At 32.6% G+C, this 16654-nt stretch overlaps 1 protein-coding gene across 6 annotated transcripts in view; it reads right to left on the reverse strand.

Moving 5' to 3' along the window:
- Positions 1–2552: 2552 nt before the first annotated feature.
- PPP4R2 (protein phosphatase 4 regulatory subunit 2) overlaps positions 2553–16654 on the reverse strand; it is a 58478-nt gene continuing 44376 nt past the window's right edge. For 2 of the 6 annotated variants that reach the window (XM_081071672.1, XM_081071676.1), the window contains exons 4-10: positions 10690–10783; positions 9044–9081; positions 8161–8235; positions 7757–7900; positions 6763–7052; positions 6338–6513; positions 2553–4532 (exon numbers count right to left, since the gene is read on the reverse strand). In XM_081071672.1, the coding sequence (XP_080927798.1) occupies positions 4482–4532; positions 6338–6513; positions 6763–7052; positions 7757–7900; positions 8161–8235; positions 9044–9081; positions 10690–10783 (868 nt within the window). In that variant the 3' untranslated portion in view covers positions 2553–4481. Of the gene's footprint in view, positions 4704–4752; positions 6514–6762; positions 7053–7756; positions 7901–8160; positions 8236–9043; positions 9082–10689; positions 10784–16654 lie in introns of those variants that run through there. The other 4 variants (XM_081071671.1, XM_081071675.1, XM_081071673.1 and 1 more) reach the window with 3 other exon arrangements.

A 16654-nucleotide genomic window follows, 5' to 3' on the forward strand; every position in this document is an offset into this window, starting at 1 on the left:
AAAAGAAATGTCAGGTCCTGGACTAGACCTAGCTTTGTACCCATAATTATTTTGAATGCTCCCAACAATCCTACCAGGTAGATACTATTATTTTCTCCACTTATAAATGAGGAAAACAAAGCTGAACTACTGTAACTTACCCAAGGTGTGTCAGCTGAGGATAGTGAAGCTATGACTCAACCCCTATTATTGCAACTCCCATGTCTCTCTGCCCATTAAATCATGCTACCTCCGTCAATGCTCACCTCTCAAGACCAAGCAGAATCCCACATCTGAGAAGCCTTTCCAGGCTGTCAGAAGTGCACTAATGTCAGAAGTTTCTCTTGTGCATCTCTTCAAGTCACAGGCCACCATTAAAAACCTGCATTGCATATTGTTCCCTAAGAGTGACTGAATTCTTCAAAGGTCGTAAATCTACTCTTTTAGTACCCCCAATACATAGCTACTCAATACAAGTTATCACCTAATAACAAATTTTTTTTCATCTGTATGTTATGAGTACCTCTCCCTCCTCCATTTGTTGCAATAAGTGAAATTTGATAACCATAAATGCATTACATAGAATCCAAACTGAATACTCAAACATCTGGAATTCTTTCTGTGCTCTATTATTTTTTAGAGGGAACTACAGAATATATTGGAAACTTATCTCCACCTCCTAAATACACTTCTAATATTCAATACAAAAACATCATAATGACAAGGCACTGCAAATTCTACTGCATCCTGTATCACCAAATATTAAGATATATTTAGCAGTTTGTGCTACATCAATAACCTGACTTTGAAATAACTGACATATTTGGCAAGCTACTAAATCCTTCCTGACACACCTCAGTCTATGGAGTTCTCACTTGCATGACCACACTGTGGGAGAGGCATTCTGACAAACCCACATTAGGAACTGCTCCACATTTTCCAATAGAAACATTATAAATGCTTAACTACTAAATCACTCATTAGAACAAAGTAGGTTCGTGTATAATGGCCTGAAAATTAGATGCATTTCTAATAATTTATACAAGGAACTGTATACTGAATCCCAACCAACAAACCCTGTCAGGATGAAAGTGGGAGATTGCATGCATTTCTAAATGCACATAGGAATTGTTAGTCACCACCATCATTCTGTAACATTACAAGCAACGAAAACAATCACCTGATAATGAAGACAGCCTAATGCCACATATCCTTCAAATTCTCAGCAACTATAAACTGCATTAAAAGACTTGGAGGCCTATTCAACCACAAAGATTTCTTGATGCAAACATTATTGACCAAATATCAAGTAAGCAGGACTTGGCAACTTTCAAGACACAACTTCCCACCTATAGAAACATCTGTTCCCCATTAGGTGAGGGGGTGTTGTCCCTTTCTATAGGTCAGGGGTAACTGGTCTTATAGTCAGTTTTATTATTGGGAGGCACATTTTCTGGTGATTCTGCCTAACTGCACATGGGATTCCTGTCAAGGACATCCAATAGGGTGTGTACGGCTCCCAACTCCATAAACCTAGCAAAAAGAAAGGCTTCAGGGATGAACTCAGCACCCTTGAAGTGGCCAGAAAGTAGCTGCATGATTGGTAAAACTTAGGAATCCAAAGTGGACTGTATGGACAGTATCCACAAAGACCACTTGATTTCGACTGTTAACACTTGCCAAGCACAGGACTACTTGCGAAGCTATAAAAATGAATAAACCAGTGGTTTGCAGACTAGGACACCAGGATTTGCTGAAATGTGCGTTTGTCTTTATTTTTAAGAAATTCCCTTTGGGAAGAAAAACCTTGAAAGTTTACAAATAAATCCAAAGACCAGAAACTCTAATGCTTAATTTTAAACTAGAAAGTCTGTTTTAAAACTGTCAGAACATAATGAAGAGTATACTCTTCATTCTACACAGGCAAGTAGCCAGACTGCACACCTCACGCCTAGTCTGTGAAAGAATCAATCTTCCTATCATTAACCCAAACCTCTGTACTAGCTATACTATTTAGTAAACTGGGGTTAAGTTAGAAATTAAATATGATAAATTGAAATTCAAAAATATTTTAATTCAGAAACATGATTAGTACTATCTTCTGATTTCAGAGCCAAAGACCTTACACTATCTACTATCACCCACTCTCCAATTATGGATAAAGAAACAAGAATCCAGAATTGAAAACAGAATCCATCCTGTCAACTTTGGGCAATTCTACACTTCATAGCATGCAGTTGTCTGTAGATCTGTGCAAACAGACTAGTGCCAAATTACGCCAAGAGACATTTTCACATGGTGTACATTTTGTCAGATATTAGGTCTGAGTTGCACAGCAAAGAACAATCATCCATTCAACTCAAATGCACCCTCTCTGCAAAAATACTGTTATCACTTAAGAAACAGAGCTGTAATAAAATAATGCATTGACCTTTCCTCCCTATAGATCAGAAAATGCTTGCAGATTCTGAACTACCTGAGTGAGGGGAGGTGGGTGAAGTGGTGTGTGCGAACTATTATAGAAAATAAAATAATTCCACACATAAAGATATTCTTCTAATTTATATTTTATTGCATTATGAAAATAATACATTTATTTGGCAAAGTAATCTAGGCTCCAAGTTGAAATAAAATAATATTCTGAAAGAAGTATTCTGAAGTATACTGATTTTTTAATGTGAAATAGTAGATGTATTCTAACCAATACATCCTAGTATTCTTATTAGGCTAATAATCCAGTAGCCCTAATTATAATAATTGCAAAAGAAATTACAAAGTGTTTTTTTGCATTCATTCATTTTATGATTAGCACAAATCTCAAGAGAACTGGGCTTCATTTAATCAAAACCAATGCATTTAAGAAACTCCTGTTCAGAAGACAATTTGAAACACTCCTCCAATTTTTTTCCTCTGGTTCTCCAAGTTGCATTTTCATCCTCACCACAAGTTACATTTCTCATAATCAAACACTAAAGCAGCTTTAGATTCTGCTCAAGTATCTTTATAAGTAAACTAGTATGTTACTTTTACATTACTTGAAAAATTCCTGATTTTACAATTTTTACAATTTTACAATTGTAAAAATGCATCAATACATGCCTATCTACACTGGCAAAACAAAATACTTGAACCGCCATGTTTTAACAAGTCACACCATCTGGCCCACGATTTCAGGAATGCCTTTCCAAGCCAAAGAGTTAATAGCACTGACAGGAAATTCCATTGCTCTGTCCATATTTTTGACAGGTGTAGTTAGAATAAACCCTGACCGGTTTAAATTTATCTAACAGCCAACATTTACGACATGACATTTTCCACTAATTTCTGTTCTGTTACATTTTCAGAACTGAAAACACACAATGTGATATATAGGTGATTACAGAACTGTACACCTGAAACCTATGTAACTTTACTAACAACTGTCACCCAAAAAACTTCAATTAAAAAAAAATTAAAAAACGTTATAGGATAATGGTTTTACTTTTTAAAAGGGAAAGTGCTAAAAAATGTATTATATATATATTGTCACCTTCCTGACCAGCATTTCAAACTCTTTTTGTGTGTTGGGTTCAGAGTCTACAGTCAATCTGCTCAAGGCCAAAAAAGAAAATATTTTTAATCATTGGGATCTTGATCTTTAGATCTTTCAATATGACTTTGCTGATGTGTGTTTAGAAACTGTGCCTAAAATTAGCCTTTTAAAAATTCAAATCTGAATCAATTATTATTAGAACTGACATTTTCATGAAGCAAAGTTGGTGTAAGTTCACCTATGCATACTTGCGGAAATTTACTTCTAAATGGGCAACAGTATCTTAAACCAGCTGAACAAGGTTCCCCAGTTTTACAGAAATATTCCACCTATCCTAAGATATTCCCACGAGCCTTCTACAATTATGTGTATAAAGAGCAACAAGCTTGATCTATGATCAACATACGAATATCTAATAAATGTTAAAACTATTAAACTATAGATTAAAATGCAGATCTCTCATAGAGTTAAGTGATAGCATTTTGGTACATTCACCATTATTGTACTTTATTTAATAAAGATATACATTTGCCCTTGCAAAAGTAACAATTGCAAGTTTACAAATAAAACCACAGACCTCAAAGTCATGATGCTTTAAAACTTCAACTTATGAGCAACAAAAGTAAATCTACTTCTTTACAAATGGTCCATGGCACAATTAAAATAAAACTATCAAAAGGTCAGAGGATCTTAAAAGAACAGGTTTATTGACAATAAATTCATAAATATTCTAAAGAAAATTTCAAGATTTCTTAACTTAAAATGTTTACAATCTGTTCTCACTGGCAAAATATCCCTCAACAAAATAAAGTAACAGGCCACTAAAAATGAATGTCACATTTAAAATTTGCTTCATTTTAACAATTTTGCAAAAATGTTAAAAAATTTTACATCATGTGATTTTTCTCTCCTCTTGGGTAGAGTAAATCAATTTTTTTTATTTCAACTAGTAGACATATTCATAAATATATCATCTAGCTGCTGTGAACCTGATGGTCAAGTCAGTCAGTAGTATATTACCCTGCAAACAAACAGAGCCAAATCATTTTGGTATTTTTAGCCATAGCAATTTAAGTAGTCAAAATGCAAAACTTGTGGTTGCCACCCAAATCACCCAAAAGCATATGATACAGTGTCAGAAACTGTTTGCATCAGTTTTATAAGTTCATCTGTGTACTTCAGGTATCTGAAACTAAAAAAGGGATTCTTTAATATTTTGATAAAAATGTACTCAAATACTTCATAACATTAGTATTTATTGCTTTATATGAATACTGTATTGAAAGCCCAAGCATTCAGTTTACACACAGAAATTACAGTTATATATCGCGTCACAAAGGCAGTGAACACATTACATTCTACAAAATCTACTTTACAGAAATTTAAAAATTCTAAATATCAAAAGGTACAGCTGAAGAAACAGGTATAAATTTGGCAGCCAGTAATTATGATAGGGAAGTTGCAGCTTGCATGACTGTATATATGTGAATTTGAAAATATTGAATTTAGAGTAATCATTGTGCTTTGTGTTGATCTGAAAAATATAACACTGGCTGTCGAAGAAGCATGTTCAAAAATATTTAATTCACTTCAAAATGTCATACAAATTATGGTGGTTTCTATGCACCCCTAAAGTTTCAGTTATTTAGCTCCAGTACATTACTAAAGTAATATATTAATTCTTCCAGTACAGTGGTGTTTCATATCATTGACATTTGCATACTCTAGAATAATTTAGAAAGAAATGTGTAATATTCACAATGTTCAGAAAAGCAAGCAAAAGGTTAAGGAATCTACCGGGTTCTTCTGAGATCTCATGTCAGCTTTATAAGCATTCATTCTACAAAACAGTAAGCTAATGTTTGAACACAATTTCCAAGAAAAAGCACATCTGCTCATAAATAATGAAGTCTTTTTCTCAGGGACCTCAGAAGTATACAAAAGAATTTTAGTTTAAACAGATCTCTCGGAATGTATTCAACCTGGTATTTTAACAGACAAGATTTTCAGGGTTTCACGAGGGCCAGATTTTATTTGAATTACTCAAAAGAGAAAGAAACTGTTTGCTGAAAGAGGTGAACTTAATGAGGTGAACTTAATCATTACCAATAGAAAAAGTATCCACTGTATTCATCTCTTACAGAAACAGAAAAATATAACATTTCCCCTTTTAGAATAATATGTGTGTGTGTGTATGACTTAAAGTTCCATTGTACATAGTCAAATAATAAAATCTGGAAATCAGCATGAAACCCTAAAATGCACGTTCAAGTGTTGAAACTATGACCAAAATGTGAAAACTGCTAGAGTTGTCAGAAAGAGACAAGACAAAATGCTTTCTTGCATATATATAAACTAAATAATCTCCAAAAGGTTTTCAAAATTATAATTATTATTTTCCAGTTTAAAAACTTTAATTCTAAATTAAAAAAAAAAGAAAATCTATACACAAACCACTGATTTGACCAAACCAAAAAAAGTCAGCGGTAAGCAGGACCCAGAGGAGCTGATACTCGCAGTTCTTACATGTATAACTCTTTCAGGATTTATCCCACTAAGTACTTTATTTTACAACCTGCTTCTCTTGTAAAACTAAAGGTCCACTTTATTACATAAAAGTTTTATACAGTGTAAAACCAGAACTGTATGTAAAATACCCATCTAAATGTTTCTAAATAGTTAGTCTTGTTCCATTGGTTCATCTGTGACTTCTGGGGCTTTGTGGTCATTTTCCATGGGGGATTCTGAGAGAATCTCTCCAGTTTTACTGGAATTTGATCCTACTATTATTTCTTCTGTCTCACAGCAATCAGAACCACTACTTACAGGGCCTAGATTTTCACTATCTTCAGAATGTAAATCTTTTTCTGCTTGAGTCAGATCAGATCCCTCCATTTGACTATTTTCCTCAGAAGTCTCTTCATTCACAGTCAAGGCATCATTAGATTCTTTTTCTTGATTTTTTCTTTCTGGGATAATTTCTCTTGATGTCACAAAAGACTCTAAAAATAAGAAATGTTGTTGTAGTTAAATTTTATTTTCAAAATACCTTCACAGTTAAAGTTTCATGAATTGTGATATTCTACAGTTCAAATTATCTCCCCTGAAACTCAGCAGCAATTACATAAATGTGGGAGAAAAGCCCAACATCAATATTATAAGGAGCTCCATTACGTTAAATTCTTTCACGCAAAAATGAAAGAAAATTTGAGCATCTCCTCACTCCACCCTGTTAGATGGTCTCTAAATACCTTCTTCCTCCTCTTCCTCCTCTTCTTCCTCCTCTTCTGAACAGTGCTGCCTGGTACAACTACTTTCTTTGTCTTTATCCCGAGATGAAGATGATGCTTCTGTTTCTTCTATCATAACTGAAGAAATTTCACTGGAAGATGTCTGACTGGCTGTCTCCCTGACTTCACTTTCTTTGTCAAACCGAAGTCTTTTTACCTCACGCCCTTCAGTTTCCACAGCATCTTCACCTGGATGTTTATTTTTTATAGGGCTCACTGAGGAACCTTCCGATTCAGGTGTCGGGGAGTCACTGTAAATGTTTTTGTAAAGTGTCATTAATAAGATTGTTTTCTTCATCTTCTACATTCTCATTTTTAAGGTCTAATAATTTTTTAACTGTATTTCAGTGTCAAAGTAAAATTATAACATTTGGGCAAAGAAAACACAACTGAAAAATTTCAAAGGAACCTAAACTGTTTAATGTCTATTTCCCACTAAGAACTAGTCAACGAGTTATATGACCTTTGTTTTCAATTATCCAGTAAGTTAAATGTCCTCCTGGAATAAAACTACCAGTCTACCTTACACATGGACATAACTTTAAATCCTTTCACTCATTTGATCTTCTTTCCCTTAATGTGATGCAGAACATTTAAGATGGGATATAAATTTTTTTTTATGATCTACAGTAAGAAATTATTCACAAAATTTCAACTCATTTACAAATATCTTTTCTAGTAACTCTGAGAAATGAAATAAAATGCATCATGACCATTTTGGTTTCTTACGACTCTTATTTTAAAGACGACCTCCCAAAATTAGCAGTTTTAAGCCTTTTCTATAACCATATTCAGCATGTGCTAATGCTGGAAACAGAAGCATAACCACATTAAACCTGTTCTATCCCTCAAAATAATAGTAAATTGTAAATAGTAAACGCTGAGTGCTGAAAACCATCAATGAATATTAATGTTTCATAAATTTTTCTCTTTTAAATATAAATCACATACAAACCTGTGATTTTTGTCCTCACTTTGCTGTGAGTTTGACTCTTTGCCATCTGTATTCTCAGGCAAGCCATTTGTTGTCATGGGGACTGACAAAGAAACCTTTGGTCGATTAAGTGGCCTAGGTGTTCCGGGCCCATTTATATTAGACCTATGGTAAGATACATGAGCATCATTTTCCCATTTTAAAAAAAATCATCCCTCCCAAGGTTTGTGTAAAGGAACACATCACAGAAAAATCTGCTGTAATTTTGACTTTCAGATCCATAGGTTACCAAATTAACTAATTCTGTTTAGTATATCCTTTTAGCCTCCATAAATAAAATGTCCAATTTTTAAAAAACTATATCGAACCTGCTACCTAAATTAGTAAAATGTACTCTTTGAATATTAAAAAGTCAAGAATCTTACCTCTCGGTATAATTTGGTGAACTTCCAGGAAACATAACACCATTCATTCGATTTAAACTATTAGAATTGTTTTTTCTATGAGAAAAGAAAACACAAAACAGGGAGGGCTCAGTTCTTTAATTTTGACAAGAATCGTAGGTCTATAAGATCTTTTATAAGATCTTACTGTCAAATGAAAAGACTTATGTGAGAAATAATAATTATGGGATAATCTTACTGTCTTAATTAATATAGGTATATTCCTGAAAAAATTCTTTTAAAATATTCAGTTTTTGTCTCTGAAATCCGAAATATTTTAACCTTAAACCAATGTTTCTCTAATGGGGGCAACATCCTCCTTACAACCCCCCACCCTACCCCCACAACCCTGTATCCCAGGACACACCTGGCAATATCTAAAGATATTTTTTGGGGAAAGGGGGACACCATGGCAGCTAGTGGGTAGAGGCCATGGTGCCAAGGACTGTGCCCTTAACTGACATCTTAATTTGCTATATAAATCTTGACAACTGGAGATAGTTTTCCATCATGAAGAGGAATGTCATCAAGTAGCTATTCCAAACCTAGGAGTTATGCCCTAGAGATGCCCTGGAAAGATATCTAGGATGGCATCTCAGAACCCTGAATGCCATGACAGTACATTAACACAACGTTAAAATGACAGTAAATCACGAATCCCTTTAATCCAAAACCCCTTTACTGGAAAAACATACAAGTAGTATTACTGGTAATGTTCCATTTTGGAAACTGGGTAGTAGATTCCCAAGTATTTATAAATGTTATCATGCATAATTACATATAAAATAAATGCAACCTATTTTAAGACTAATATATTAGAAATATAATTAGAATATACTAGAAACAGAAAAATATCTATACTCACTCTGAAGAAGGATAAACACAGCTAACAACCATCACATTCTGCAATAACAAAAATTGGTATTTAATATGAGAAAAGAACTACAATGTAAAATTTAATGTTTTTAATTTCTCAAATTCCTCCTGATAGGTTAAATTTCCATTTATTCTGATTTTACTAATCAAAGAAATGTTTAAAAATACTTATGATCAAACAACAAAAATTAAAAGAGTAACAGAAGACAAAAATCTAGTATCCTAATACATTTATTTTTTTGCCAGTCTTATTTTTTTTTTCACTCTATTTTAATTAATTTGGGGCCCTAACATTATGTATTGTATGTAATAGAACAGAACCGTGCTCTCCTTATTTTAGATAGAATCACCCTAAGATTTTAGACAGAATCACTCCAAGGTATGTAGATATTGAAGCATTCAGGCTAAGTATAAGGAATTTCCTTATAAAGCAATGCCAATCCAAAGGTTGATGTGCAGTATCATATACCCTAAAGAAAGAAACTTGAATTTTTATCTAAATCTTCTTGGTAATAACTTTATTAATATTAATAGTCAATATTCATTGAAAATTTACTATGTACCAGAGTAAATATTTTACATTTAATCCTTCTCACTGCCCTAATATTATACACATTTTATAGACGAGGAAACTGAGACTTACGTTAAGTAACCAGTCCAGGGTTAACAAAACTTACTGTAAGCCATGATTTAAAGGCAGGGCAACCCCTGGTATGACTACTATAACGTTGTCTCTTTCTCCAAAGGTTGCCAAGATGTAATTATTAAAAGTCCCTGAGCTGAAAAGTAATATTGCTGAACCATCTCAATTTCCTCCCCTTCAGGAATTTTATTAAACTGAGGGCATGCAAACTCAACACAACATATTAATTCAGTAAGGACCTATGATCTATTGTAAGTCACAAAGTAGTAATTTTGGATTGCTGCTCCAAGGGCAAAATAAATTGAATTATAACCTTAAAATAAACACTGGACTATGTTTTAGCATAAATCACCAAGTGAGGAAATCAGCATCTCACTGGTCCAATCCTGGTTCCCACAGGGCTCCTTCATTCGTTCTTCACAGTAGACATGCCAATTTCTTTTACTTTCCCTTCCCTCAAACACCTCGATGTCTTTGTTCATCACACTGTTTCCTTTGTCCAAAATGCCCTTCTTATTACTAAAAGCCCCTCACTCACAGAAACCAAATTTCATTCTTAAATCTGTCCTTTATCAGTATTTAATTTAAATGCTTTGTATCAGTGTTTTCCCAAAGTTGTGTACCTCAGAATTCCAGAACTGAAATAAATGAATTCCATGGGTTAACAAGTTTGCAAAACACTCTATTAAAGTTAAAATATCAATTATAGAACTTCACAGAACATTTAATATGTTGGTGTATATACTATGAATATCCAACAGATAATAGTAAGCTGCTTTCCCCAAACTTAGTCAATCACAAGCCCTTCCCCTGCCCCCTCTATTAAATCTCTCCCTGAAACTTTGACCAGAATTCAGAAAACAATTTGGGAAAAACTTCAGATAGGCTGAGAAACTTATTTCAAGAAAAGTTGCCGAAAACAGATCTTACTCAGTATCTTCTCTGAAATCTACAATGCTAATTAATATTAAGTCCAATAATAAAATAAATACCTTTTCTACTCCTCTAAGAAATTTGTCTGTTCCTGTATAGTTTCTCCTTGGATCTGTTAGCAATTCACATAGTCGCTGAATAGTAAAAGGGATACTGCAAAAGAATGTAATTTCATAGTTTGAAGTCATTAATTATCAAGAGAATTAAGATAATTAGAACATCATTACTCTAAATATGTAGAAGATTTACCTAGTCACCCACATGTTAAGCTACAAAAGAAAATGCTGCAATAGGGGAATGAATGGATGAGTCTCTTAAAAACAGGCAAGACAAGACACACCTGTCTTTTTATTTAACAAGAAAACAATTTTCCCTTTCTTGCAGTAAGAAAGAACATCCAAAATTAACAGAAAGCTTCAAAACTGACTGGGAAAAATTTTAACATTATGAATTCTGATAATTCAATGTAAGTTTACAAGAGAAGTGACACAAATAATAATCAAGTTAGTTTATTTTAATACAGAAACTTTTCCTCAAGCATTCTTTTGCACAAAAATTTCTTTGAAGTGTTCAAATAAAACTACAAATGTTATCAGATAGAATAAGACAAATGATTCCAATGAAAAACTACTATAGATATGGTTCTGCTCCATAATTACAATTTCACATACAATGTACATGTTTCATCAAATTTAAAGGAGATACAAACATACTCAATATTTTGGTAAATGCCGTATTGTTAACTTCACCAAACACCTCAACCATAAATAAATTTTTACTTGATCAAAACAAATTACAAAACTGACATAAGTTGAAACTATAATCATTTGATAAATATAAAGTTTTGACCTGACGTACTATTAACATTCCTCAGAATTACAATCTGAACAGCTAATATGAGCATTAGATATGACAAATGCAGCTAAGAAATACAAAAAAAAATGACTTCAGTATTTGCCATACAAATCTAATTATTCTTCTTATAAAGAAAATTACAAAGCCTCAAATTAAGTTAACATTCCAAGAGTTCTTTATTGTTTATAAGCAGTTTGACACAATACTCTCTCCCCACTGCCCCAAGGTAAAGCAGTTAGTGAGTAATAGTGCCAGGATTCAGACCCAGTTTCTATAACTTTAAATCCCATGCCCTACTTCCCACTGTATCACACATACATACTTAAAATTGTAAGTTTATTTTCTGATTAGACAAACTACATTTAGTTCTCAGATTGTTAGCATCAGTATTATTATTCTTACATTCTTGTAGTCAGTATAAGATTTACAACAAATTTCGTAAATGTATGTTATTCATATGAAAAGAAACATTTTAGCTATTTGAGGGGGCAAGAATCAATCTTTTCTCAAGTAGCATCAACCTAAAGTCAGAAAACTACCATTCTGCCAAAAAACTGGGCACTAATTAACTAAAAAATGAAATGTTCCAGGTATAACAAATATTCAGAAGCAGCCAGAAATACAAACCTTTGGTATTCATCACAACTGCTATAGGCAATTTCTTAGGGTTCCTGAAAAAGAAGACTCTTTTCCTTGCTTTTGAAACTCTATTCAGCATGAAATACATTGTCAAAACTAAGACTTTTTAAAATGGAAAAAAAGCACAAAGCATACCAACATTACGATTAATCAAACAATAAGCTTATACATCTGTTCTGTTCATTCTTATAAAGACAACACAATCGAAAACCTCTAGTTAATACACAAAAGTGTAACTCCATTAAAAAATTTTTAAGCATTTCCCGAAGCTACATATATAACAAACAGTACCAGTTTCCAAAATGTCTTTTCTCATAATCGAAAGCTTCTAAAGGGCAAGATTTCTTCACGTTATGCTCAATACATAATTTATTCATATACATATGTATCTTAAATGCATGACTTCAGAATGGTATACCTGAACTAAAAGGTAGACCCTCTTTTAGTTCACTATTCTCCAAACCTTAAACACACACACACACACACACACACACACACACACACAGTTATTTCCTCATTAATTATCTCAGTGATACTGTCACTAAGTTTATATATTCAAAACAAAATAGCACTCAGTTTTAAGAAGATTCAAAAAGTACTTAACTGACAAATACTTAAACAGATGTCCAGTTGTATCTTTTCCTCCAACTAAATTTCTTTCACACACCAAAAGCCAGTATTTTCTTTTAAATTAAAATAAGCTTTAAAATATCAGTATCTTTAAGCTTCCTGTTTAACAATGTTTACATTAATACTTGGCTAATTTTCTTTAGGAAGGTAAGAAAAACTGTAGTCAAATATTAACAATTTATGTTTTGGTGAATATCAATACTGCTTTTAGAGGGAAAATGCATGTTTGCATAGCAATGTTAGCAATAATAGTTCTATGATAAAATGAGTTTACGTTCTAAGACACTTTAAGAAGCTTTAGAAGTCATTTTACCAAGTGTCCAATAGATAGCATTTAAATGTCCTAACACTTCCCTTCCTCACTTGAACAGGCTAAACTATTTACTTGTAAATAACAGTAGGCACTGGAAATTTCAATGTTATCATTTTGAAAATTGCACTGAAAGGTCTCTTTACATACAGTTAATACTTTCAAATATATATGAAGGCTTACTGTAGACTAGAAAAACCCAATAGTCAAGTAGATAAACATGTAAATAATCACAATAAATGGTACTAAAATTATGTACACAGTGTAATGAGGATAGAATAAAATGTATGCTAGGGAAACAAGCATGAACCTGGGAACACTTAATTTGAGGTAGGTCTTTAAAAGGAGGTATAAGAATCAACTAGATAAATCCAAAATCCTTGTGACGCAACTATATGAAAAGTTTGCTTTGTGTTACTCTTCCATTAGACATAATGCACAGTTTATTCTATCTCCTGAAAATATTAAGGCTCTTCCCAATAAAAATCACTAGTTAAACTAAGACACATTTAATTTAAGAAAAAAAAAGTGCTAAGAAGAAAAGAGTAAAAAAGGACATTACTCAATGAAAAATACAAACCAGAATCCCTAAATTTTGGGTAATGGGGGAAGGACGTTCATCAGCAAAGGTATACTGTAAAATAAATAACTCAGTAGAAAAATATTTTGGGTTACATAAAATGCATTCAGTTTGATCTACATACAGTATGTAACTTTTTCTTGCCCATATTGTAAGATAAAAAACTAAAGAGTATTTAAGGAACAGAAAAAAATATTTTTAAAAGGACACTAACTTTTTAAATTAAAAAAATATATACCTATAAAATCCAATGAAACTTATTCCCCCACCCCCACACAGTCAACGATCCAAAAGTAACAGGTCCTTTCCACAGGTATTACACAGGAAACTGTTGAGCAGTCCTCTTTTAATGTACAAATTGTAAGGTAGTGTGGGTCTAAGAAAAACATACTGACTGGCTAGTCCACTGAAAGAGCTTGAATTCACCGGTCTTAAATCTTCATGTCCTTATTGTCTGGAAAACAGATTCTGAAAATACACTTCTTACATGATTATCGTGAGGACAAAACATGACATAGTATACATAAATCACTTAACAGTTCCTGAAGTATTTTTATTAATTAGTCAATAAGTCTTAGTTCCTATCATCATCCTGATCCCATCTACCATTTAATGCAGCTTGTAAGAAGGCACAAATGTTCCAAAAACCAACTCAGAGGAATAAAATCAAAACTTTGTTTTTTAAAAATATCCTTTTAATTCCAAGGAAAGCAATTAATTCTGATTAAATAGGATCACACATTTTGTATTAGTTACAACATATCTTAATTTGACTGTAATCGTTCCTGTGTACTAGCTAAAAAAAGAAAAGAAAAGAAAAAGATCAAGTCTTGTATACCTAAAAGCTATGGGAATTCAAATAATAAGAAAAGCTACTCAACATCGGAGGAAGACATCTGAGCATAAATTAGCAATTCAATGCTATTTTTTAAAAGATAAAAATTGTAAACGATAAGGCCAAGCTCTAAAGAAATAATTTCCAATCTTATATTTAAACCTGAGATTACAGTTTGATTAAAATTTTTCTTAATCTGTTTAAATGCTTGACCATTAACATGTATAAATACTCTGAATATATCCAATGTAGATGGAAAGAAAATATTCAAGGGAAAAAAATGCATACTTCCTTCAGATCTAAGATAAAAAAATCAGATAATTGACTGCCTTCCCTTTATATTATATAAACAACTTGAAATTATATAAACAACATGAAAAAGATAAAAAATATAACATAGAGGCTATTAGAGTAAAAAGCTAGAGAGATAATCATAAAATCAGACATCCTAAGAAAAACGCTAAAATAGCCAATTAACTTTTGTGCTATGCATGAAGGTGTAGTTTTTACTATGTCTTTATTTTCTGACTATTAATGGCCACATTTATACAGTGGCTTAGTTAACAGAATTACGAGTATGCCAGACCTATTTAGGTGAGTATGTCAGACCTATTTAGGTAGAAACTAACTCGTAAATACCTCTCAGCTATCAAAGGCTGAACGAATGGGTTCATTTTTGTTTACTCAAGTCCTACAAAAGTCAGAAATACCCCTAGAATACTCTGAAATTACCTTTAAGTAAAACAATAGGCTCTTTCTATATTCAGGCTTTAACATGTGGGTAAATATACACATACATAAATATTCACATGCATGTATTTTATACCTCATTTCAAATACCAGAAATTCTGAGATGTACTGAAAATGTCATCGTGAAATGACAAATATTAAAAAATTAAGAAAATGAAGAATACGCCTTTTCAATAATGGTTAAGTAACCCTAAACTAATATCTGCACCATTCCCTATTGAAAATAAATCTATAGCAACTGTCAATAATTTTAATCAAGTTAATCATCTTTTATAGAGCCTACAGTAGTCTGAATTATTTTACTTGCATCAAATAAAAATGTGAAGAAAAAATTCATTAGATTTTTGCTAGCTCCTAGCTTTCAATTCAAAATATATTCCTATGCTCAACAATGACACAAATAATTAATAAAAACTCTATTTTTCCCAACCAACCTAGGAGCAGAAAATCGAGCAAGCACTATATAGGGCAAGGAAGAGAACAAAATAACAAAAAAGCTTAGAATCCATTCTTTCATTCCTGAACAATCTTGAACTAAAGCAAACCACACAAAACCAAAAAAGGAGTATGTGTTTTATGTCTACCATCCAGATTTAAAAGTATAAAAATCTCATATATGACCTTTAAGAGAAGTAGGAAAAGGCACACTTGAAGGTGCAGAAACTCTACAGAAATGTCTGTGTTTGTGCACACACACAAATCAAACAATCATGTGAAAGTTTTCAGGACTAGGCAAAATCTGGTTAATCACGTGTTACTGAAAGAACTTTAGAGAAGAAATTCAACAGTCAGAAAGACTATCATGCCAAAAAATGATAAGCACTCCTCAGTTGTGACTATTACTGCCTTAGAAATGATATAACAACGGTTTTTAAGGTATCACGTGCTTGTACACTTTTTCCAGAGCCCTCATAAATACAGAGCCACGCTATTTTAGTCAACTACCCAAAAGAAGTAAAACTTCCTGCTTATTTCAGAGAGGTTTCAGGTCTATCACCATTGTCAAAGGGGGAGACAAGACTTAAGTAATTAACTTATTTGTATATTCATTGATTCTTTTATTCTCAATAATTTAGAGAACATAAAATACTCTTTTTAAAACTTCTAGGAATGTTAAGTGACATTTTCATTACTTTTCAAAATCCCTTTTTGTGTACCACTATAAGAATGTACTACTAGCTACTAGCATTTTCTAAATTTTATTCATGGTGTCTATGACAGGCCGAGGATTTTAAAAAATGGCCCTGGTTTGAGTAAGCCCATGTGCCCTTGTTCATTATAATCCCAAACAGAGGACATAAAATAGCAATAAATATGTTTTAATTTAATTCCATACAAGTTTCTTAAATTTTTAAATTTTAATTTGTGGTATTTCCTCACCAAAGAAAATGTAACTTCAGTTCTGGAGAGTAGCTATAATCTATC

This window comes from Rhinolophus hipposideros (genome assembly GCF_964194185.1).
Source record: "Rhinolophus hipposideros genome assembly, chromosome: 14".
Taxonomy (NCBI): Eukaryota; Metazoa; Chordata; class Mammalia; order Chiroptera; family Rhinolophidae; genus Rhinolophus; species Rhinolophus hipposideros.